The sequence below is a fragment of the Xiphophorus maculatus genome, chromosome 18, assembly GCF_002775205.1.
Source record: "Xiphophorus maculatus strain JP 163 A chromosome 18, X_maculatus-5.0-male, whole genome shotgun sequence".
Taxonomy (NCBI): domain Eukaryota; kingdom Metazoa; phylum Chordata; class Actinopteri; order Cyprinodontiformes; family Poeciliidae; genus Xiphophorus; species Xiphophorus maculatus.
The window spans coordinates 2650257-2673911 of NC_036460.1; the positions used below are offsets into that span (position 1 = coordinate 2650257).

General features: G+C 37.5%; 2 protein-coding genes across 4 annotated transcripts; both read left to right on the plus strand.

The window, feature by feature from the left end:
• Window positions 1–734: 734 nt before the first annotated feature.
• opa3 (OPA3, outer mitochondrial membrane lipid metabolism regulator) lies at window positions 735–3991 on the plus strand. The gene is made up of 2 exons (XM_005810552.3): window positions 735–927; window positions 3160–3991. The coding sequence occupies exons 1-2, from the start codon at window positions 786–788 to the stop codon at window positions 3486–3488; spliced, it is 471 nt and encodes a 156-aa protein (XP_005810609.1). The 5' UTR covers window positions 735–785; the 3' UTR covers window positions 3489–3991.
• Window positions 3992–4353: 362 nt separating this feature from the next.
• On the plus strand, window positions 4354–23088 carry hnrnpul1 (heterogeneous nuclear ribonucleoprotein U like 1). Of its 3 annotated transcripts, none has more exons than XM_005810553.2 (16): window positions 4354–4411; window positions 4930–5182; window positions 6402–6632; window positions 7301–7490; window positions 7584–7657; window positions 8715–8854; window positions 8956–9055; window positions 9644–9756; window positions 10859–11125; window positions 11745–11867; window positions 13057–13185; window positions 19068–19236; window positions 19953–20219; window positions 20602–20750; window positions 20829–21038; window positions 22228–23088. In XM_005810553.2, the coding sequence occupies exons 2-16, from the start codon at window positions 4969–4971 to the stop codon at window positions 22342–22344; spliced, it is 2493 nt and encodes an 830-aa protein (XP_005810610.1). In that variant the 5' UTR covers window positions 4354–4411; window positions 4930–4968; the 3' UTR covers window positions 22345–23088. The 3 variants fall into 3 exon arrangements, with proteins under 3 accessions (XP_005810610.1, XP_014328605.1, XP_023206531.1); XM_014473119.2 differs by having other exon boundaries at window positions 20832–21038; XM_023350763.1 differs by having other exon boundaries at window positions 4356–4411; window positions 4934–5182.
• Window positions 23089–23655: the final 567 nt, after the last annotated feature.

Genomic DNA, 23655 nt, shown 5'->3' on the forward strand with positions numbered 1-23655 from the left:
TGTTTTTTTAGGTAGATTTGAGAAACTATCATATGAAAATAAAATAAAATTTCAAGACATAGAACATGTCTGTAAACACTATAAAAAAAGTACATTTTTAAATCTATATATTTTATATTCTTAGAAGTAGACAGGAAAATCTTACCACGCTAGTACACGTTAAAATGCTAAAATACTGACTTGGCATCAATATTATCGATATTTTGGATCAATCTGCCCATCTCTAGTTTTAGTTGCTCCCAGTTTCCCAGTGGAAAATATTACGTCGGAAAGTGTTCCAGTTGGTTTTCCCAACCTGGGATTTCTGAGTACAACTGGAATGTAGCTAGGAAATCATCCGGTCGGTGCAATGAGCCAAGGTTTGGGAATCTGTTGTTCAGATCCACCAAGGAGAACCACTACAACCACGAGAATGAAATAAAAAATAACAGATTCTGTTTTGTGATAAGATAAAGAACATATTAAATTGTTGATAAACTCAATAAATGATCAGTATATCATGAACCATAGCCACAGCTATAGCCTGTGTGATCTTAAAGAGGTGATTTCTGGTAGTTCATATTTTATTTATTTACATATTTACGTCTTTGTCTGGAGGTTAACAGTTTAATATGATGGTAAAACAAACCAAAACAGTTCCCACACCGGCTGGTCGTCACTTTCATCCGATTTAGCCACCGGCTAGCTGTAAAAGAAGCGCACCCACTGTGACGTAATGTCGACAGTCAAACGTCATCACGTAATCCTCTACGCACTCTCACTGTGGGAGAAGTGTTTCCGCCAAGATGGTTGTCGGTGCCTTCCCTATCGCCAAGCTCCTCTACCTCGGCGTGAGGCAGATGAGCAAGCCTGTGGCGAACCGAATCAAAGCTGGGGCTCGAAGGAGCGAGTTCTTTAAAACCTACGTCTGCCTGCCGCCGGCGCAGCGTGAGTAACCGAGCTAACGGCTGTTGTTGCTCTGCACTTCACTGACAGTGACCCGGAGGTTTGGTACAGCAGGAAAAGCTGACATAACCAATGAGATTTAAGTTGACGTGAGGAAGCATCCAATCGTGTTTGAGAGTTTTTCTGCTCGACGAATGAGAGCCAAGCATGGTTGAAAGTGGGCGGTTCTTGTTTTGTCATTGAAAAGACTTACTGTGAGGACAGGACAGAAGCAGTACGAGCCACAATTATTCAGCCTGATTAAAAAACTAAAAAAAGATATGTCTATTTACTGCTTCTTATTTGCCACATTCAATCAAAAAGCTGCTACAACTGATAGAGAGCCTAAACATACTATTACTATCTACACCTCATTTACCGTTCTTGCAAAAGTAGTCACACTTTTTCATATTTCGGGGCGTTTGAACCATAACGTTCAATTTATTTTTGGGATTTTACACACAATTGTAGTTAGAAAGCGGCAGGAAAATAATGCGCAGGAAAATTTTTAAATGTGTGACGTACACTTTAATCCAGCCCTGTTTCTTCTGATTCTCCCGAATATAATCAGTTCACCTAATGAGAAAATACTGCCGTCTGTGTGTGATGAAGCTAAAACTATTTCACTGGAGGAGTTTTGGGCTGAAACGCCTCAAGTGGACAAAGGTGTTTTTTTATTTTATCTTAAATGCAAAATGTGTATATTCTTTTACAGTTTTTTCTTAATTACTGCTCTGCATATGTGGTTTTTTCCACCAAAGGGTTTTTTTCAGTCTGTGTAGTCCAGTTAAAAGGACAGTTTCCTTTATTTAACCAGGTTGAGATCAAGATCTCATTTTCAAGAGGGACCTGAGCAGAAGTCTGCAACACACCACCACCTGGTTACACAAAAGAAAAACTAATTAATACATATGCACAAGTTTAAAACAAATACAAACCAATTTAAAAGCAATGGCACTGGTTAATAGAATCACGTTGCATGTTTTTAAGAACCGCTCAAAATAAATCCAATGAAATCAGATCCAACATCTTGAGTTCAGACTGGAGCTGATTCCACTGAATGCTTGCTTCCCTTTTTCTGTTCAAACACGTGGAACATGCAAAAGAAAAATGTTATCAGAGTGTAAAGAATGGGAAGTAACAGATATTAGTAGGAGAGAATTTAAGTATGCTGGAGCCAAGCCGAGGAGAGTTTTATAAATCAGGATCATCAGGTGTTTGTTTCTCCGTACGCTTGAAGGAGGCCATTCAGCTTTTGCACACAACTCACAAAGGTGTGTAAGACGTCTGCTACCGGTTGCAAATGATACACAGTATTTAATGATTGAAGGCATTTGGTCAAGGAATTCGTATATAAAACATCTCCATAATCCAGGAGGGGCAGTACTATGTTTTTGAGATTTACATCATGTTATAAAGTTATTCCCTCATTAAAAACATACCTGAAGTGTAGCTTTGATTCTTTCATCTATGTTTGAGAAATCTGGATGGGACTTAGCTTTTTAAGAGAACAGGCAAAATTTCAAGATGTTAAATCGGGAAGTAAAATTTATTTTAAGCAGAGGAGGACAGAGAGTACCAAAGAATTGTACTCAAGTAAGAGTAGAACTACTTCAACATAGTTTTACACATGTAAAAGTAAAAAGTATTTGGTGAAAAATTTACTCAAGTACTGAGTAACTGATCAAAACATCAATCATTTTATATTTAAAAATTACATCATCAGACAGACCAAAATATAAAGTTAAATGGAAATTTAGGTATTTTAAGGACCAAAATGACAATAATTCGTATAAGTAACACAAAAATAACAAAATCAGACAAAAGAAATTTTTTCCAAATCAGTTTCTCTCAATATAAAAACTTCATAAACTTTAACAGAAACGGCAGGTGTGTGTCTGTGTCTGGTGGATTTCTGGTTAAAACATGTTTGTTTTTCATTCAGTGGGGAGAAAATCCAGAAATTTGCTCAAGTTAGAGCAGAAATACTTTATGATAAAATTACTCAAGTAAAAGTAAAAATACCCCTAAAAGTACTTTTGTTCCTCAAAGGTTACTCAAGTAAATGTAACTGGGTAAATGTACGTAGTTACTGCCCAACTCTGATTTTAAGTGACATTTTTTTAACAACTGAAGTTAACAAAGTTACTTGATTTGCTATGAAATCAAATCAAAACACATTCTGCTGCCCCTTTGAAAGGCTTAACTTCAGAGTCTCCTTGTGTTTCTCCTCAGTTTATCACTGGATTGAAATGAGGACGAAGATGCGCATTATGGGGTTTAAAGGCGCCAGCATCAAGCCCCTGAACGAGGAGGCCGCAGCAGAGCTGGGCGCCGAGCTGCTGGGCGAGGCCATCATCTTCTTCATCGGCGGCGGGTGCATGGTGCTGGAGTACAGCAGGCAGGCTGCCAACTCTCGGCGAAAGGAGGAGGAGCTGAACGACACCATCGTGAGCCTACAGACTCAGGTAGCAGAGCTGTCGCTCTCCACAGAGACTCTGGACGCTCAGCTCAGAGAGGTCAACCGGCTGCTGCACTCCCTACCAGCTCCCTCCTCAAAGTGACTGGATGTTACCTGTGCAGCGCAGGGTTGTTGGAACCGTGTGTGGAGGAGGAAACGCACACCGAAACAACACCGTCAGGTGTACAGCGCCCCCTGCTGCAAAGCTGGGGGAAGTGCACTGGGGCGCTTTCATCTGCTCAAGTTTTGAGCAAGTGGTTGTACAATGGCATTGCTATGATATTCATAGTGAACTTCTATGGTCGACTTTGCATGCTTACTATAAATATTACTGTGCATAAATTTGTACAGCCCCACACTACCTTACAGTTAATATCCGTTAATCACAGCACATTATCTGGAAGCTTCTCATTTTCACATTTTATTGTTTTGAGTGAGTTTTAATCAGACAAAACAAGCATCCGACCATATCAAGATGTTATTTTTTGGAAACGTCTGCGACAGTTTCTAATAGATTCTAGTTGTGATCACTGGCTGCTGTAAACTGTTTGTAATTGTTGCTGGAAAAATGAAGGTGTGAAATAAACATCTGTTAATTTGTGTTAAGTCTTTTTTTGTATTCATTGTTGGCCTGTGTGGTCACTGTAAGGCTCGTATAAACAGTTATAGTGTTTTATCTGTATTTTATGGATACATTTAAAAGGTCTTTGTAGCCTATTTATACATTTTAATATATTTTAACTAAACAGTAACAATATTTAATAAGTTAAAAATAAAACTAGCACTACATTTAGTATGTAGCAATTTAGATGTAATAAAAAATATGTTTTTAAATTTTCCACAAATATCCCATTGTAAACTCTGGCCCATATTTCGGGCTTCTTTAAGCTGGTGAAACTTGAAGTTGTTGCTGTTCCGCCTTGCGCATGCGCCGATTTTTTACCCTCAAGTTAATGACGCTGGGGGGCGCTAGCGTTTCTTTCAGACTCCTACCCGGACTTACCCGCGCAGCTCGCGTCAAAGGAGGTAGGCCTCAGTTTTATTTTTCTTCATATTTTATTTTATAGCTGTATTACATACCGTCTATACGATGCACTGACAGCAGGGCCTGCATGAAAAGCCGGTGTGACTTAAAGAGGCTTGTTTCTCCGTGTTGAATGCGTTTGTTTTGCATCGCTTGGCGGTGTTTAAGCTAATGCTAGGCTTAGAAGGTTACCGTCTTTAGCCGTACAGTGGCGGTTTTCAGCGAGGGCTTGCCTTAGAAGCATTCTAGCGAGCGCTTTTACCTAAATAAGCATATCTACAGACATCCATTTTGTAATTATGTACCGTCGTGTTTTTACGCACGAACATTAACTGTTCAATGTGTGTAGAGTTGATTCAGCACTGCTAGTTAGCTTAGCATAGACTAGCCACACCATTACGTATCCCGTTCAGCTGAGAAACCGCGCAGAATTGATCAGTTTGAAAATCAGTACCACTCTGTAAACTGTGGCTAACCGTCATGTGTGTTTTTTACTTTCTCTCTTGTTCTGTTACTTAAGAAAGACGACAAACTCGAGAGTTTACCGTACGCAGCAACCATGAGTTTAGACGTGAAAAAACTGAAAGTGAATGAGTTGAAGGAGGAGCTCCAGCGCCGCGGCCTCGACACCAGAGGCCTGAAGGCGGATCTGATGGAGAGGCTGAAAGCCGCCCTGGAGGCTCAGGCAGAGGAGGAGACCTCGGAGCAAACTGGCCAGGAGGAATACGACGAGGAAACCCCAGAGGAGGAGGAGGAAGCTCCAGACCAACAAGGTACAGATTCATTTTAACATGAACATGCTTTATGTTAGTCGTATGATTATTATATTCTCCAAAAGTTATAAGCACTTATTGAAATGAATTGACCTAAGATCTATTAACTAGAGTTTAAAATTAGTACAAACACATTAAACCAGATGCATTGTGTTATAAATTTAAATTCAATGAGGTTAATAAATTAGGGGTGCGATAATAAATTTGAACCATATTTTTTTTAATTTTGTGTGATCGGCTGATACTTTCATGTGAAAATCTGACAGATGGAACTGCTCACCAGGCCACGATAGCAATAGTCACCCAATGTTGCTAACATAGCAACTTTTCAGACAAAAATAAAATCTATATTGGCTAAAATCGACAAAAACAATCATCTTTTTTAAAGATTGGTGATGTGCAGGAAAACTGCAGCTAGTGAGATCCTAAAATAAATAACTGTAAACAAAATTATTGGATCAGTGTTAAAATAAAGTTTGCTACTTTTCTCCATATGAGCAATCCAGACTTGGATAATTTTTTAGTCTTTTATTAAAGATGTAAATGTTCGTTTTTACTTCTTGATCAGAAAATAATGATCACAGTTGATTATCCAGACATTTAAAAACATCTTTTAAATGCTAGATTTCCCCCCAGAATTTCCTAATTTAAATGGTTTGTATCTGTTGATGCCATGTTTTAGGTTTCTTATACCAAACTGATATACAACAAGAAATATGGAACAAAATTATTGAGTGCGTATACAGTAAATCAGCTTGATGTAATGAAACAGAAACACTATGACTTGTTTTGACTCTGCAAAACATCAAGTTATTTTCAAGAATAATCCCAAGATTTTTAGTTTCTTTGACTATTTTAAAAGTTTGACTATTTATTCTTATATTATAGGTTCAGTCAATAAACTTTTGTTCTAGTTGAAGTTGTTTTTAAATCTGTTGTGGCATATATTTGTTGTTGTGTGTTTTTATTAAATAGTGTTGATTTTTCTGATTAGTTGTGTTTTGGAGTGATGCTGTTCATGCAGTTTGCATATCAATTATCTGTAAATTGATTAAAATGACCACCTTTTATTAGCCATACACTGCAAATGCTGATTTTTCCTAGCTTCTGAATCTAAAACTTAATATTTACATCTGCAGTGTAATGTTTTGTAGAAAGTCTCCAATCACTGGATTGTTTTTCTAAACTTTCAACCAATTTCTAATCTCTTGTTAATCAGAAGATCAAGACTACGGAGGCGATGACATGGATGATGCTGGCGACGGCGATAACCCTCCAGAGGAAGACGAGGGCAGAGACTCGGGTGGCTACTACGAGGAAGAGGAGGCAGAAGCAGAGCCGTACGAAAGTCAGCAAACTTCAGACTCCGGTAACGGAGAGATTCAGAGATCGAGCGCCGTATCCGAGGAGGAGAGCAAGGCGGAGACGAACTTCGAGGACAACTCAAACGGTTATTAGCAGATTATTTTTTGACATCTTTGGTTGATCACAAGCTGAATATTGTATTTATATAAAAAAGTGTTTAAACTGTTAATGGTTATGCTAAGGGTGCAGCGATTTATCAGCCATCCGCTGTCGTCTTCTGCTCTCCTGATAGACATTTGACCGGCCCATCCGGTGACATTTGCAGAGTATGAGTTAACCAATTGCAGTTCTCTGGATTCTGATTTTGCCTCATACCAAATTGTTTTGTCTGAAATGTCACTAAATATAGCAAGAGAATCACTGAATTGGAAACAGTAGAGTTGCTATTGGTAACTGCAGACATGAACTGGTGGGCCGGTGTGTCAGTCAGGAAAGCAGAAGAGGGCAGCAGCTGATTTTTAGACCTTTGTTGAGGTGGATAAGATCGGGCGATGTGCCCAATCTCCCAATACTAAGGAAGTCTGTGCCGATAAATTGATGCACCCCTAGTTTGCAGTTTGCAGTAGTTACCCCATTGTTTCCAACTCAGTGATTTTCTTGTTAAATATTTAGCAACATTACAGACAAAAAAAATCGTTGTCAGTCAAAAATCGTAATTGTCAGGTCAAGCTTTTTAAAGATCGGCGATCAGCCAGAATCGGTGCAATCGGTGTATCCCTAGTTCTTACATTATTTTATTTTTTCATCTTTTAGAAATTAAAACAGAAATCAAAACAGAAGACGAGGCCGAGCCAGTTGGAGACGAACAGCAGGCAGCGCAGGAAGCAGAACAGCAAGACCAGGCCGAAATCAAAACGGAGGACAACAAAGGCGGGAACAGCCGGAAGAGGCCACACGAGGAGAACAGGAGCTACGGCTACTACGAGCACCGCGAGGAGAAGAGGTAGCTGAGCTACACATCGATATTCTCCAGCCAACGAAACAGGACGTTAAGGATGTTCAAGGCTCATGATCTTATGCTCGTGTTTTTGAGCAGATCTCGCACACCGCAACCTCCTGCTGAAGACGAAGAGGAGAACGTCGATGACTCCATGGTGACAATTGATACATGTAAGTTATATTTATTAGGTGCATAGAAAACCAAACCTTTGTTATGGTTGTTTGTTCTGAGTTTTAAATGGTGTCAGGATGCAGTTTGTTTTGTTCCCAGTTATTTTCTGCAGGAAAATTTATTTACCAGATAATTTCTGTGGTTATTTCTCTCTGTACTAGAGAAGTATGTTGGTTTGCTGGATGATAAATTGTCCCAGAAATTGTTGTGCTAAACTATAATGTTGTTTTGTGTCAAAACAAGAATATTATCAAGTAATATAATAATAATAAGAGTTTGCTCTCTCAAAGACCGTTAAATTAAAAAAACTTTAATTTTTTAAAGAACACTTAACACTGGAACTTGAAGATATTTTAATTGACCAAAAAAAATGACCTAAAACAACCAAAACCACCAATTAAATTAGATTAGGACGTCTCTGTTAACAAAATTGTCCTTTAAAAAATATTCATCTCCCACGACAACAAATTTTGCTTTAAGATAAATTGTTCCAGAAGTTATTATGATAAATTATAGTTGTTTTGAGATTATTTTCAAGTAATGTAATTGTAATAGCGGCATAATAATACTATAACATATTCTCAAAAAAACCCAAAAAGCTTTCAATTCTAAAGTTTATTGGACTGGAACTGGACAGCGTTTTAAATATCCAAAATAAATACACAAAGCAGCAAATAAAATGAATTATGAAGTCCCTGTAAACAAAATTGTCCTTCAAATGAAAGGTTTAGTTGAGACCAAAACACCAGACTAGACTTTTATCATCCAGTATTTAGACAAAAAAGAAAACGATAAATACTGCAAATGGAAACTATTGATCTTATTTTATCATGCGAGTAATTGATTTATTGATCATTGTGACCGGCTTATTTTTGGAGTTTGTTTTTAATTACAGTAGCTAAATGTAAGTCATGTTGATGTATTTTCCTGTTTTTCAAAGAATATAAAAATAACTTTGTTTTTGTTTCAGACACCTGGTTCTCATTCCATGATATAAAGATTTATTCATGGCCTCCTGTTAAAACCTTTTAAACAACATTTCTTTCTTTTTGTCAGATAACTGTGACCTGCACTTCAAGGTGTCTAGGGATCGGTACAGTGGTTATCCTCTGACCATCGAAGGGTTCGCCTACCTGTGGGCCGGAGCTCGAGCGACCCACGGCATCACTCAGGGTCGTGTTTGCTACGAGATGAAGGTAAGTCACCGTGAAGCAGTTATTTCTTCTTTTTTCATTTTCTGTAATCAAAATTTTCCATTTCCTTCAGCCTTTGTGTCATTTTGTTACGTTTTCCTCAGATTAATGAGGAAATTCCTGTGAAGCACCTGCCCAGCAGCGAGCCCGACCCGCATGTGGTTCGGATCGGATGGTCCCTCAACAACTGCAGCACTCAGCTTGGTGAGAACGCCAACAACGAACATGGTGTCTGATACAAACTTTGTCTCATCACATGTGGGGTACCTCAAGGTCCGATCCTCAGATGCCTCCTACTTAGTATCTACATGGTCACGTAATCTGATTGGCTACCAGAAAACATAAGGAGGAATGTTTATGATGCGACTTTCAAGTTGGTTAAGCAAAATATTGCAGAAATAAAGGGGCGGTATCATGTAAAATTTCTTATTTTAAGCTTTATATCATTTCATAATGTTATTCTCACAAAGTGTTGACTTGATTCTTTCACGCATGTTTGAGAAATCCTTTATTCTCCATGGCAACCATTCAGCTGTGAAAAACGCCTTGCTGGACGTAGCTCCGCCTTCAAGATGTAGCTCCTCCCCCACTCAGCTCCTTCAGACTAGCCAGCAGCAATTAGCAAACACCTGGTGGAGCTGTGCATCTGCTATATTCATAGTTTCATGATTGATTACTGTATGATGTTTTTACTGTGTAAAACACTTTGAACTGCCTTGTTGCTTAAATGTGCTTTAGACATAAACTTTACTTGTCTGCCTCTGAATTGGAAAATGTTTTTGTTTCCTGCAGGCGAGGAGCCATTTTCTTTCGGATATGGAGGAACGGGGAAGAAATCTAGTGACTGCAAGTTTGCAGACTACGGCGAGAAGTTTGGTGAAAACGATATAATCGGCTGCTACATTGTAAGTAACACGTTTGAATAAGCTTAGAATAATCTGATGATGCTGCGAGTTGGGTAGTAACTAGTTACATTTACTTGAGTAACCTTTTGGGGAAAAGAAGTACTTTTTTGGGTATTTTTTACTGCGTTTTACTTTTACTTTATTATGAAATATTTCTAGTCCTGAGTATAATTTCTGGATTTTCTATTCACTGAATGAAAAACAAACATGTTTTAACCAAAAACTTACCAGACACAGACACACACCTGCAGTTCTTGTTAGTTTTTCATTGAAAGAAACGGATTTGGAAACAATTTTCTTTTGTCTGATTTTGTTATTTTGTAATATTGTTACTTATATAAATTATTGCCATTTTGGTCCTTTAAATACCAAAATTTCCACGTAGCTTTATATTTTGGTCCGTCTGATTATGTAATTTTTAAATATTAAATGATTAATCATTTGATCAATTACTCAGTACTTGAGTAGACTTTTCACAAAATACTTTTTTACTCTTACTTGAGTACAATTTTTGGTCACCCTACCCACCCTACCCACCTCTGTTCTTTATAAGTGTTATAAATGTATACATATTTTATAATAGGGGAAGTCCTAAAATTGTATACCTAAAATGAAGGCCTGAAAATGACTTAAATTAGTTAGAAAATATGTAAGCTGGCCTTAAATACACCAGTCCCAGGTCTTAAATTTTGTTGTGGCATTACTATTTATTATCTCATATTTTTTGCCGTTTTTTTCCGTGAGATTTTTCTGTCACACATAAGTTTGAGTCACATGCAGACGTCTTCATTGAGTTCTGTGACTCAGGTGGTTGATATGCTAACTAGGTGCTAATACACCTTGCTAGCCAGCCAACTAGCCTTTTTGTAAGTGTAAACTGACTGGACAGCGCTCATTTGCTACATGCACTCTGTGCAAAGAAGTCGGGCACTACTACTAGATAAAATATGCAATTTTTTTGTATGTTTGTATCGTGATACAGGTCTTCAATTACATTCATAATGGTTTTCAAAAGTCTTAAATTGGATTTGGTAGAACCTACCGAACCTCTGTGTAATGCACCCTAACGGCTGTTTCTGTTTTCCCATCTTTTTACTTGCAGGATTTTGAAAGTAGCGACGAGGTAACGATGGGCTTCTCAAAGAACGGAGTGAACCTGGGCGTTGCTTTCCGGACCACCAAGGAGGCGCTGGCAGGACGGGCGCTCTTCCCCCATGTGCTGGTGAAAAACTGTGCCGTCGAGTTCAACTTTGGCCAGAAGAGGGAGCCCTACTTCCCCCCAGAGGAGGGATACACCTTCTTCCATGATGTTCCCATGGAGGACAAAATCAGAGGCACAAAGGGACCTGCCAACAAATCTGAATGCGAGGTGAGGGTTTGCTAATGTGGCGTTAGTTAAATACACACAGGAGTTAAATAATTAGAAAAAAATACTGATGGAGTTACTGAGAAAATAGAATATGAGTCTACGACAGAATATTTGAGTCAAAGTTTGATTTATGAGACTCAAGAATACTAGAAGAAAGTTGCAAAGGTTTTAATGAGAAGTGTTATTCAAGTTTTAATTCTCGTATTGTTTATTGCTTAATTTTGGATTATTTACGACTGTATTCTCATACTATTACGTATTTATTCCGATAAATAAAATAGCCCTGGCTCTAAAGCTACATCAAATCAGCTCAACCCATTTGAGTTGACAATAGTTTCATTCCAGCTATAAATGTACCGTATTTTTATAACAACTGAAAGTGACGTATAGTTACTAGATTGTGCTGTGAAATAGCCTGGAAGATGCATATCACTGCCCCTTTAAAGAAAAATTACACAAAAACATAAAGACAGCACCGTTAAGGCCCAGTCTATTCAGCCTATCTGGAAAAAAAGTGAATTTGGAGATTTGTTGCTCTTCAAGTGTTGGCCATTAAATAAATAATTAACAATTGGAGGAGAAAAATACAATATCAGCTTTTATTTACTTCTTGTTTCAGATTTTGATGATGGTTGGTCTGCCTGCCTGCGGAAAAACCACATGGGCCATAAAGCACGCCGAGGAGAATCCAGACAAGAAGTACAACATCCTGGGAACAAACGCCATCATGGACAAGATGAAGGTCAGCTCTGACGATCATAGCAACAGTTAGTAGAGCTGGAAACTAGAGATCAGGCCTGAAATCTGGCTCTGAACCTCCAGATCCACATAAAGACGGTTACAAAGTCGGCCTTCTATCACCTGAAAATCATTTCCAGGATTAGCGGACGAATGTCTCAGCAAGATCTAGAGAAACTCATCCATGTGTTCATCTTTAGTCACATTGATTACTGCAGCAGCATCTTCACAGGTCTGGCTAAAAAAAATCAATCCTCCTGCTGCAGCTGAGCCAGAACGCTGCTGCTGGAGTTCTGACTAAAACCAGGAAGTTAGAGCACATCACCCAGTCCTACAGTCCCTCCAGGGGCTTCCTGTAGCTCAGAGAAGAGACTTTAAAATACTTCCGTTAGTTTATGAATCACTGACCGGCTTAGCACCACAAATCTGTAACAAACCTCCAGAAAACTGCAAAACAGCCGAAACACTGAGTGCCTTTAAATCTAGATGAAAAACTCAGATCTTTAGAGTTGCTTTTGAAACATGATCAGTCCAATTTTATTTGTATATCGCATTTTAATTTAATTTTAATTACAATTACAATTAAATTAAAATTAAACTTACATATTAACTTACAGTTGAATTTATAATATTAAAATTGAATTGATCTAATTGCTGAAATGTTATAGAAATAAACGATTAACAAACTAAAATGAAATTGAAATATGAAATGAAATTTAAAAATTAAATATTAAAACTAAATACATATTAAATAAAAATGTTATTTGCTTATTAAATTAAAATGAAAAGTATTTATCTAATTGCTGAAATATGTTTCACAAGTAAACTTGGTTAATAAATAAAAATTTAAATATTTAATGAAAATGTAATATTAAAATGAAATGTACATATTAAATAAAAATAAAATTTTTAATTTAATAAAAAATAAAATTTTTAATTACATTTATCTAATTGCTGAAATATGTTATAGAAATAAACTTAAACCAAAAAATACTAAAATTAAATTAAAATATTAAATAAAACGTTAAATATTAAAATTAAATGTACATATTAAATAAAAATTACATTTAAAGTGTAATTAAATTTAGAATTTAATTAAAGCTGAAATATGTCATACAAGTAAACTTGGTCTACAAACCAAAAGCCCCTCACCTTTCTACTTAAGCCTGTTGTATGTTCCTGTTTCCTGTCAGGTGATGGGTCTGCGGCGCCAGAGGAACTACGCCGGGCGCTGGGATGTCCTCATCCAGCAGGCCACCCAGTGTCTGAACCGGCTGATCGAGATCGCCGCCCGCAAGAGACGCAACTACATCCTGGATCAGGTACTGCTCCTCCTCCTCCACGCGGTTCTGACACTCACCACAGTGAGTCAATGTGCCCTGATGATCACTTTCTCTCTAATGGATTATTTATTTATCTTTCAGGGGGTCTCTGTGTATTATAGAGTAGAAGAAGCATTGATCACCCTGTTGTCACTTGCTTGTCGTGTAACAGAAAATGATTAATGGCTGTCATAAGCGACAGAATAATGTCATGTTTTCAGTATATTTGCACTTTGCTATTATCTATTTCATGTCATATTACAGTATTGTTTGTCTTGTGAAAAATGTACAAGTAAACCATGACTTTGTAAAGATGTTGAGAAACAAGTAAGCTCTGCCTGGTGAGTAAGAAAAACACCTTCTGTTGCTAATTTAATAAGCCAGAGTTGATAGCTTTTCTTAAAAGCTACTTTTAAGTGAGAAAGATGGAGCTTTTTGAGTGTGTTTTTTATTTTAATTTTTAAATTAATTGACCCTGAAGGTAAGTAGTGACTAACAGCATTTGGATTTTCAGATCTCTGTGTTCAGCCAGTGTGTGAAGGTAAGTGGGTCTAGTGTGGCTTTTCTGTGGAAACTGTGAGTATGTGAAGGTAAGTTGTTTATGTTTGTCGTTGTCTGGGATGCGACTCGCGTTCGTACGAAGGCAAAGGTGAGTGAAGGTAAGGGAGGGGACCCGTCAGAGTAGCTAGGTCTCTCAGTTAGGACTACTTTAATTACAATTTGGCTCTTTATGAAGAAAAATATCCATCCTAAATTGATCAATTTAGTCATATTGTACCTGAAAATACTTCTTTAAATTAAAGCTCTTAAAAGAAAGTAGTGTAGTTGTTTATAATTAAATATCTGTGAGGTTTTGTGTCAAATTATTCTCTTAGCTTCTTGATTAATTTCTACATAAATGACTCTCTTTGTTACCTGCTTGTATTTTTGGAAGCATGCTTTCTAAGAGGTGATGGGAAATCAAGCATCATGTTCTAAAACAGCGACCAATAAATTTGTTTACATGCATGCTGCTTTTATGATGATTTAATGGAAATAAACTCATAGTTTCAGCCTAACAGCTGTAACAAAAAACACCAGACTCTCAAAGCCAAAACATTCGTAACTTAAAAATAAAGTTTACAACTAAAAATATCAGCTATAATCTAAAACCTACACTCTAGTTTTGTATACAATAAAACAAATTCACAGTTTGAACAGCTCAATATTAAACATACTTATTTACAAAATAACATACCTTTATAGCAGATGCATTTTATCAAATTTGTTCAAACTTGTCTTTGTTGCCAATAAGCCGCCGTTCGATAATGTATACAGTGGAAGTTGTCCTGTCAAAATAAAAGCATCAAACCAAAACCGGAAGTTCATCATATTTGTACAAATAAAACAAAGTAAAGGCATGAGCGCTAAAAAGGGGATACAAACAAAGAAGGAGCAACATTTAATGTTGTTTACATGGATACAGAAATGATAAATGTGCCTTGGAACAACAGACTCAAGTTAATTGTTGTTGGGACAGTTTATGCACACACTGATCATATTCGTGGTTATTTTTAATTTAAGCCTGGCATTTGAGTCATAATTTCCTCTGCTTTTATAGGAAGGTGTTTAAAAAGATTATTTGTTGACTAGCTCTGTTATGACGTAAAGCTCCACATTACAGTTTGTTTTCCTTCTAACTGACTTTCTGAATCCGATTAGTCATTTAACACTAGAACTAGCTGATAGAGCTATTTTAATAATAATCTTTATTGTCATTATAAAAACATGGAATTACATTAACTGTAATGAAATTGGGTAAACCGCAATGGCCGCTGCACCTTTGTGCGTTGCTACAGCAACCAACATTTAAGTGTCTTGATGGTTGACGTCCAATGAAAGTTTTGCTTTTGAGTTTTGTTCACACAGCAAATCTTGATGATAAATTTGAATTTGTTGCTGAGATCCCATTTATTTATTGTTTTTGTCGTTTATTCTGCTCATGAAATGCGATCAGACGTCTGCGAACCGTTTACAACCCCAACGCGACCAGGAAAAACGCAGAAGAAGAGCATTGACGTTACACGGCAGCGCGTTGTACGGATAACTAATGAATAGGTCCAATAGCAACGGCCATATGTGGCGCGTTAACGGCAGTTTCTGTAGAGAAGTCTGTTTGGGTGTGTACTTTCAAAATGTGATTAAAAGCAGTTCATTTATACAAATCGCATTTCTTTATGTGACTGGTGTCCTAAAGAAACAAACAAATGGGAACATTTTCAAGACCACTGTTTGTGTCTATTGCGGTTTAATGCAGTCGCATCCATAGAGATATCTAAAAAAAAATTTGTAATATAGTTCTTATCGTTGCTTTTATCGTTATAACAGTACATAAAGTATTATAATTAAACTGTAAGTCTACATCGCCCATTCCTAATGTCTCACATAGGGATGATTTTTTTAAATCTTTAAAGAAAAATTAAATATTTTTTTCTTAAATATCTGAAGTTCTGCCAAATGTTTTTTTCTTATTTTTAAGCAGCTATGAAGGGAAACTTGAAACTGCTGCGCAAGTTACCCAGTAGGCTGTTGCTAGGCAACCAAGATGGGGGGAACTTGAAACTGCTTGTTACCCAGCAGGCTGTTGCTAGGCAACCAAAGAGTGAGAGAGTTAGTTGGTGCCACCAACATGACTTAGCTGGCTGCTTAGCTAAAAGCTTTCTTCTTCCTACATTTCCCAGAATGCTGTGCAATTCTGGATCGGAGTTCAGTGAATGTTCTACATTTTGAATATTCTATCACATGTATTATCTACTGATATTGATTTATTGTCCAGCCCTAGTGCTACGTAAAAGTTGGATAAAATGTGACGGGTCCATTCAGGTTGCAGACAGTTGAGACACATATTTGATTTAGTACCAGATATGGAAAATGTGCAAATCGTATTTGTTTGGGTTGTGAAAACATTGTAATTTGGACATTCAGACTTCTGTGAAAAAGGCAAATTTGGTTTGCATTTGCTTGCTGCTTGAATGTAGACTTAGTGTGACATCTTCTTGTGAAAGAAACATTAAATATTCCACAGTGCCTCATTTTAAATCCTTTTGGTGGCAGGATCTGACTGAAATAAATGAAGACAAACTTTTGTAATTTGTCCAAAAATGCAACTGTGCGCCGCAGCTAGCTAATGAGGCTAAAGTTATCCGTTTCTCAGCTTGTGATTCTGAATCATTTTGACTTAGTCTGATCAACACAAAGTACTCTGGTAGACTTGTCAAGGTAACAAATTTTGCTACACGATAAATTATCACCAAAATTATTGTGATAAATGATATTATTGTTTTTCTTTTTAAGACCATTTTCAAGTACCATAATGGCAAGAACACATTCTCAAAATTCAATAAACTTAAATTCTTTCTCTTTTTTTTTTTAAAGGTTTTATTGGCTCTAGTAGCCTTTATTTGATAGTTAATTGACAGGAAAGTGGGTAATGAGAAAAGGGGGAAGACATGCGGCAAAGGTCGCCAGGCCGGGAATCGAACCTGCGACAGCCGAGTCGAGGACTAAGGCTTCCTATAACCCCTGCGCCACCACAGCACATCCCATAAACATTTAAAAGGAAGTGGAAGACAGAAACAACCAATAAAATTTATTATAAATTCTCTGTAAACAAAATTGTCCTTCCAACAAAAGGGCAAGTTGAGACCAACACACCGAACTGAAGACTTTTTATCATCCAGTTTTTGATAGAAAGAGAGAAACAATAAATTTTAATGCATCTCTAAGTTGGCATTATTACGTAAACTGTTTGGACCGAATGCTTCGCCATAAGTTTCGTTAGGTTTGCGTTGGGGAGTTGAGATTAAAATCTCATCCCTAATCTGGACTGAGTGCAGATTATTATAACAGTGTTGAATTATTGAAAACAAAAAACTAGCTTTTTATTTCTTTCTTAATTATTGTTAAAATATTTACTTGATTTTTTTAAACCAGTATTGCTAAGTCTGGCATTATTACAACCCTGTTTGATATGAGCTCTGCTAATTTAACGGCAGGATTGAACCTAAATCAGAAATGTTTACGTCGCCCGTTCGTAGCCGGGTTCGATCGGCAGACTGTCAACATAATCCTCGGTTTGTCATCGAAACATATCGTTCCACTGCATTTAGGAAAGTTAATCTGAGGTTTCTTGTTCTGCGTCTTTAAATTAATTATAAAGCAAATATTTGTACAAGTTAACAGTTTAATTTAGGAGTTTTAAGGTGATGCGTTCTGCTTTTCTTCATTACATGTTAGATTTTCTCAGTAACTGAACTGTTTGGGACTTAAAGGGCCAGTATTATGTATTTCCATGGTGACATTTTATAACTCAATTAAGTAAAATGTTGCAAATATCAAACATAACATTGAAGTAATTTGACTTTGTATTTAATGCCTTGAAATTGGGCCACTGTCTCTTTAAGAAGCTCCAACTCTTTCCGACCTTCTGTCTTCTGCACGTCACGTCGTTTCTCCATTGTGCCGTTTATAATCGTTCTCAGCAGCCGTGGACTGAGTCGTAGTTTGTATTTTAAACTCAGCAGTCGCACAGTTCCACCAGGTGTTTGCTAATTGCTGCTGCCGCTAGTCTGAAGGAGCTGAGTGAGGACTGATGCTCTAAAGAGAGGCTTTGTGAGAGGAAGCATTTTGATATGCCACAGAAAATTCAAGGATTTCTCAACCATGAATAAAAGAATCAAAGCAACACTGCAGGTGTGTTTTTGATAAGGGAATAACATGTTTACACAGTATAAAGCTAAAAAAAAAAATCAGTTTTATATCATCTTTTAGCTAAAGCACTCTGAAAACATTGTTCTTTAATGTGCATTAATGGTTACGGTATGGTTTGTCAGGGTGTCCGTGAATCCCTTAAGTCTTTAACTCGTGTATCAAAGGCCTTAAAATTTCTTAAATTAATTTTTTTAAAGTAAGTCTTAAATTTTGTCGTGGCAGGGCTCGTTTTTTGTTTTCTCGTGAGACTTTTCAGTCAGGCAAATGTTTGATTCACACTCACACATCTTCATTACGTTCCGTACCTTGATACGGTTGAGGCTACCGCTAACTAGCCGCTAATATACCTCTGCTAGCTACCTAGCTAACTTTATAAGTAAGCATAAAGTTATCGCCAGTTGGCTGGAAGACGTTCGTACTTTTCTGTGGAGATAAAAGTCTTACTCTTAAGTCTGAGTAGGTGAAACTCTGCTGTTTGTTTTGAAAGGTTCAAGCGTTGAATTTTCATCAGGCACTTCAAAGCAGTCCTAAAAACAACATTTTACATAATTTGTGTGCTTATGGGTTTACTCAGTTATTTATTTTTATGTAAAAATGACAAACGTAAACAAAACGTTCATGGCTATTCCTCTTACTCGGTTTGTCATAAAGCGTTAAAAATAGTTGACTTTTCTCCTCATAATTTACTTTTATCAAGCAGAATATTAAATATTTCAAATCAAATCTATATGTTTGCACACCAACTGCATGAATAATTAACATCAGTGATCGCATCTGCATGACATAACAACAAACATGCTCAAAATCTGCTTTTATTCACTGAAGAGAAAGCTGTGCATCTTAATATTTTATTAAACTAACCAAACAGATGATATAATTTAGTGTAAGTTCGGTTTTTTGGGTCCCCCCTTATAAACTAACATTGCTCTGTAGTCGTTGGGTTCTGGTTCTGGTTCCGGCTTCGAGGTGAGTCTGTGGAGTGACGAGAGGAAACCAAAAAACCCGTAGATTGATACCGAAGCCAAACCTCTCTCACTTGACTATTGCAGGGTTCCAGCTTCCTCCCAGTGGAAAGCCTTTACAAGTAAACAATAACAAACAAGCTTCTACTTCTTTCTTGTCACCATTGCTAGACAAATGTTTATGGATCAGCAAGGAGACGAAAAATGCGTCCTTTTGAAGGTTTTCAACGCAAGGCTATTGTAATTTGTCCCACGGACGAGGATTTTAAAGAACGAACATTAAAGCAAACCAATGAGCAGGGGAAGGATGTGCCCGATCATGCTGTGTTAGAAATGAAAGGTAGGAATGCTGTGGAAACAAATTTAAACAAACAAAACAAAAAATAATAATAATAATTTTTAAAAAATAAACTATCTACTTTTTTTTTATTTGACTTTTTCTGTGTTGTCTCTGAAATCAAACTTGGAAGATGTCCCTCCCTCCCTCCTCCCCCTTTTACCCACCAGATATCAGACCTGGACTTTTATTTTTTATTTTTTTTTTTACATTTTTTTTAAACAGTTTACAAAAATTTGATTCCTATTTTTTGTCCCTTTTTCTGCCACTTTCCATTCAGACTTGAACACACTGCGAACCGAGACTCGTTTCCTGTTCAGTTCAAATTGGAAAACCAAATTTAGTCGATTGGCGGCCATTAAAAGGTCGCTTCTTTTCGAGTTGATTTCTAAAACCGTTCCAGGATCTGTGTTTGGTTTGCGGTGATGTTCCCTCTTCACTACAACTTTTTAGTTGTCCTTTTTGTCCCCCGTCTCTTCTGATGTCCCCCTTCCTCTCTGTCTGTCTGAACAAATGTTTCCTCCTGGAGGCGACCTTTGTTCCCTTTGCTTTCTTTATCTGCTTTTGTTTTTGTCGCCTTTGCGTCGTACTAATTATTTCTCGTTTTTGTCTTCCGGTGGTGTGGCTGCTCTGGTCTTCACTACGCTCCTCCCCCCCTTCTCGTCCCCGTCTCTGTCTCCCCGTTTCTCTCCACTCGAATGGGTGGCCGCCCCTCGAAGCCAACTTCACGCTGCCGGAGCCGTGCGACTTCCTGGAGGACGTGGCGTTCGTTGAGCTGCAGCGCGAAGACGCCGAGAAGGTGCTGAAGCAGTATAACGAGGAGGGCCGCAAAGCCGGCCCACCGCCTGACAAACGCTTCGACAACAGGCAGGGCGGCTTCCGCGGACGCGGCAGCGGTGGCAGCTACCAGCGCTACGACAACCGTGACGGGTTTCGTGGCGGCTACCAGAACCGCAGCGGAGACGGAGGCAGCGGGTACAGAGGAGGTGAGGCGCTTAACTTTTCTTTATTGACATTTTTCATTATTACAATAAAACATACTAAACACACAGAACTTGGAAAACTGATTTGTATTTTTAGTGGAAAAAAATAAGGTGTTAGATCTAATGTATAGTTCCCACAAGTCTGAACCGGAAGTGATCCGCGCCATCTTAGGCAAGCGCAGCGCTTTGAGACCAACAAAAAGAAAATATGTGGAAACTTTTGCCCACAAGTGAGAAAAAAAAATACATGGACAAAATGGCTGCTGTTGGGATCGAGACGTATGAGACAAAGAAGTAATATATGTCAGACGATCTCATTTTTGTTTTGTATTTATTTCCTAAAATGATGGACATTTGTTATTTATTTTGTCTTTTTGTTGCTCAGGTTACAACCGCGGCAGCTACAGCCAGAACCGATGGGGTAACAGTTACCGTGACGGTGGCTCGGACACACGCGGCAGCTACAACCGCAACCAGCAGTCGAGCGGAAGCTACAACCGCCCCGCTTCCTACAACAAGACGGGATACAACCAGGTAGCTGCAGTTCCCCTCACCTGGTGGGGTTTGGTCTGGAGTCGTAGATGTTTTACAACCTGGCGTTGCTTTGACCAGCAGGGCTACAGCCAGAGCTACAACCCGGGCTACAACCAGGGCAGCTACAACCAGAACTACTACAGCAGCTACAGTCAGTACCCAGGATACAGCCAGAGCTACAGCCAGACGCCCACGACCGCACAGACCTACAACCACCACCAGCAGCCGCCGGCGGCGCAGCAACCGCCGGCGCAGCAACAGCAGAGCTACAACCAGCAATATCAGCAGGTCGGGCAACTTCTCTTCCACAACCACAGATGAAAATGTTTACTGAACCTAAGTCAAGTAAATTTATGCAGGAAAACTCAGAAATTGTTAGATAAATCTCAGAAAGTGTCCAGAAAAAAACAAAAACATTTTTAGTTCAAAAAGTCCAAAATTAGGAAAAAATACATTTTCTTGAAAAAAATTTTTTTTTAGATTAATCACACAAATTTCAGTTTGAAAAGTCAAAAATTGGCTTGGTGAAAATGTTATTTTCTAGAATGTTTTTATTTTTTGAATACCAATCTTAGAAATGTCCTAGAAAACCCTCCCTGAAATTTCTGAGTTTGAAGATTCAAAGTTTTACTAGAAAAAAACAGAAATTTTCTAGGAAAAAAAACTTTTGAGATTAATCTCAGAAATTAGTTTGAAAAAAAAAATAATAATAATTTTCTAGAAAAAAAAGAAGAAATTTTGAGATTAATATTATAAATTTTCCAGACCAATGCTTGGAAATTCCTGAGTTTCAAGTCAAAATTTGTCCAGAGAAATTTTCTGAATTTGAAGAGTCAAATGTTTGACTTTTCAAACTCAGAAATGTCCAATTTTATTGTATTAGCAACCACCTTTCAACATTGTAGAAAATGTTTTACATAAATGTTAAAAGTTCTGAGTATTTTTCTACCAAATCTTAACCTTTCATACTCAGAAATTTCGGGTTTTTTCCTAGAAAAAGTCTGAAGTTAATCTAAAAAATTGACACATTTAAATATTTATTTCATAAGTTATTTACGATAATTTGGCACTGTTCACCCTCCATATAAGGCTGGTTTGTTTATTTAACCAATTAATAATAGGACAGAAAAATGTGCTTTATATGAGATTAATTTTCTTTTTAAACATTTTGAACAAGTGAAGCTAAAACTACCTCTTGAGTTCTGTGTAGATCATCTGTACAAAGGTGTTTTTAATGCAAAATATAAACATTTTTATACAGTTTGGCATAATATTTGCTCCTTTTTTTTAGTGAATGGCCTTTTTTGAGTCTGTATTCTTCAGTTAATCAATTAATCGCAATTAATCACAGCTAACCTGATTAATCGTTTCAGTTCTAGATGATGACAGTTCGATCAAACTGTACAATAAGCTGTCTGACCGTTTTCAGCCTTTATGGAGGGAAATCTGACTTTCTTTCCTCCCTCGTTTCTTCCAGTACGCTCAGCAGTGGCAGCAGTACTACCAAAACCAGAACCAGTGGAACCAGTACTACAGCCAGTACGGCGGTTACCCTGGACAGGGCAGCCAAGGCTCGTCTTCTGGTTCCCAGTAGCTTCCTCCTGCATCTCCTCCTTCCCCTAACACCTGCGACCTCTGACCTCTGCAGCTGATCATTATTATTGTTTTTGTACAGTTTAAGTCACCAACTATGGATCCTGTCCGTCTTAACGCGCTAGCCTCCCGTTTCTCACGCGTCGTTATCCAGTTCAATGTGGGATTATTTTCACTAAGCATTGAACGTGAGGTGGTAGATGATAGATATTCTAAACTTGTAATGAATGTTATTGATTATGCATCAGATGTGGATGCCTGGCGTCCATACTACCCCCTCAGATTGAAGAGGCGTTTGTGTATATTTATAGGCTACAGTTTGAGAAGACAGGAAGAAACAGCCTGACTGAGCTTAACGGAGAACAAATGCATGCTTTTTACCGCTACTCCCCCTTTTCTCCTCTCTTGCTCTTTGCTTTTCAGTTACGGAGTGAGCATCTTTTATTTACCGCTATAGAAACCGAGCATTATGGAGCATTTTTATAGGTGTTGGTACTGTAGTATTTAATCTGAACTTTTGATTATGAGTAATTCTTTGCCGCTTGTGTAGTTGTAATTTGCTTTATTTTTATATATAATTTCCATCCCTGTTTTTTTTTTTGTTTGTTCTTTTTAAATTGCTGTTCATTGAGTCCTGTAGTTCAAGCCAGTTTTTTTTCTACCTTAAAACAAACAGAATCAGAGTTTTTGACCAGTTACGCCAGCTGTCTTGTCTTTATACAATAAACACAGTTGTAAACACCTACGGATGAGTGGAAAATGTCTTTTTGGTTCCCAGTTTTTAAAGGAAAGTCAAACACAACACATAACTAATGACTGTATTTGTATTTATTTTTTTGATAAAACTGAAATCAACAACAGACAAAAGGAGGAAGATGGGAATAATTAGACCGTGTGTGTTGTTCCAGTGCAGTCCTGCTGAACCGTAAATGAAGAAATTTGAAGTTATTTTCAGGGCAGGAAATAAACATTTTGTTTGCATGTTGCTTCAAGACAGAATCAAGTGGTGCAGAAAGAGTCTAATGTCGCGCTACATTCCTGTTACCTCGTACAATAGAGTATTAGGGCCATACTAAAAAAATAAAATGAGAATAAAGTTGAAATAATATGAGAAGTTTCAAACTACAGTCATATTACGACTTTTCTCATATTCAACTAAATTCTCATTCAGCGGTAATCTGTCTGTTCTTAATACTACGACTTATTACGACTATCGTATTATATTTTGACTATTATTAAATTAAGTTGAAATACGAGTTGTAATAAATTATATCACAAGAATTTGATTATTTCGACTTTGTTCTCATGACTA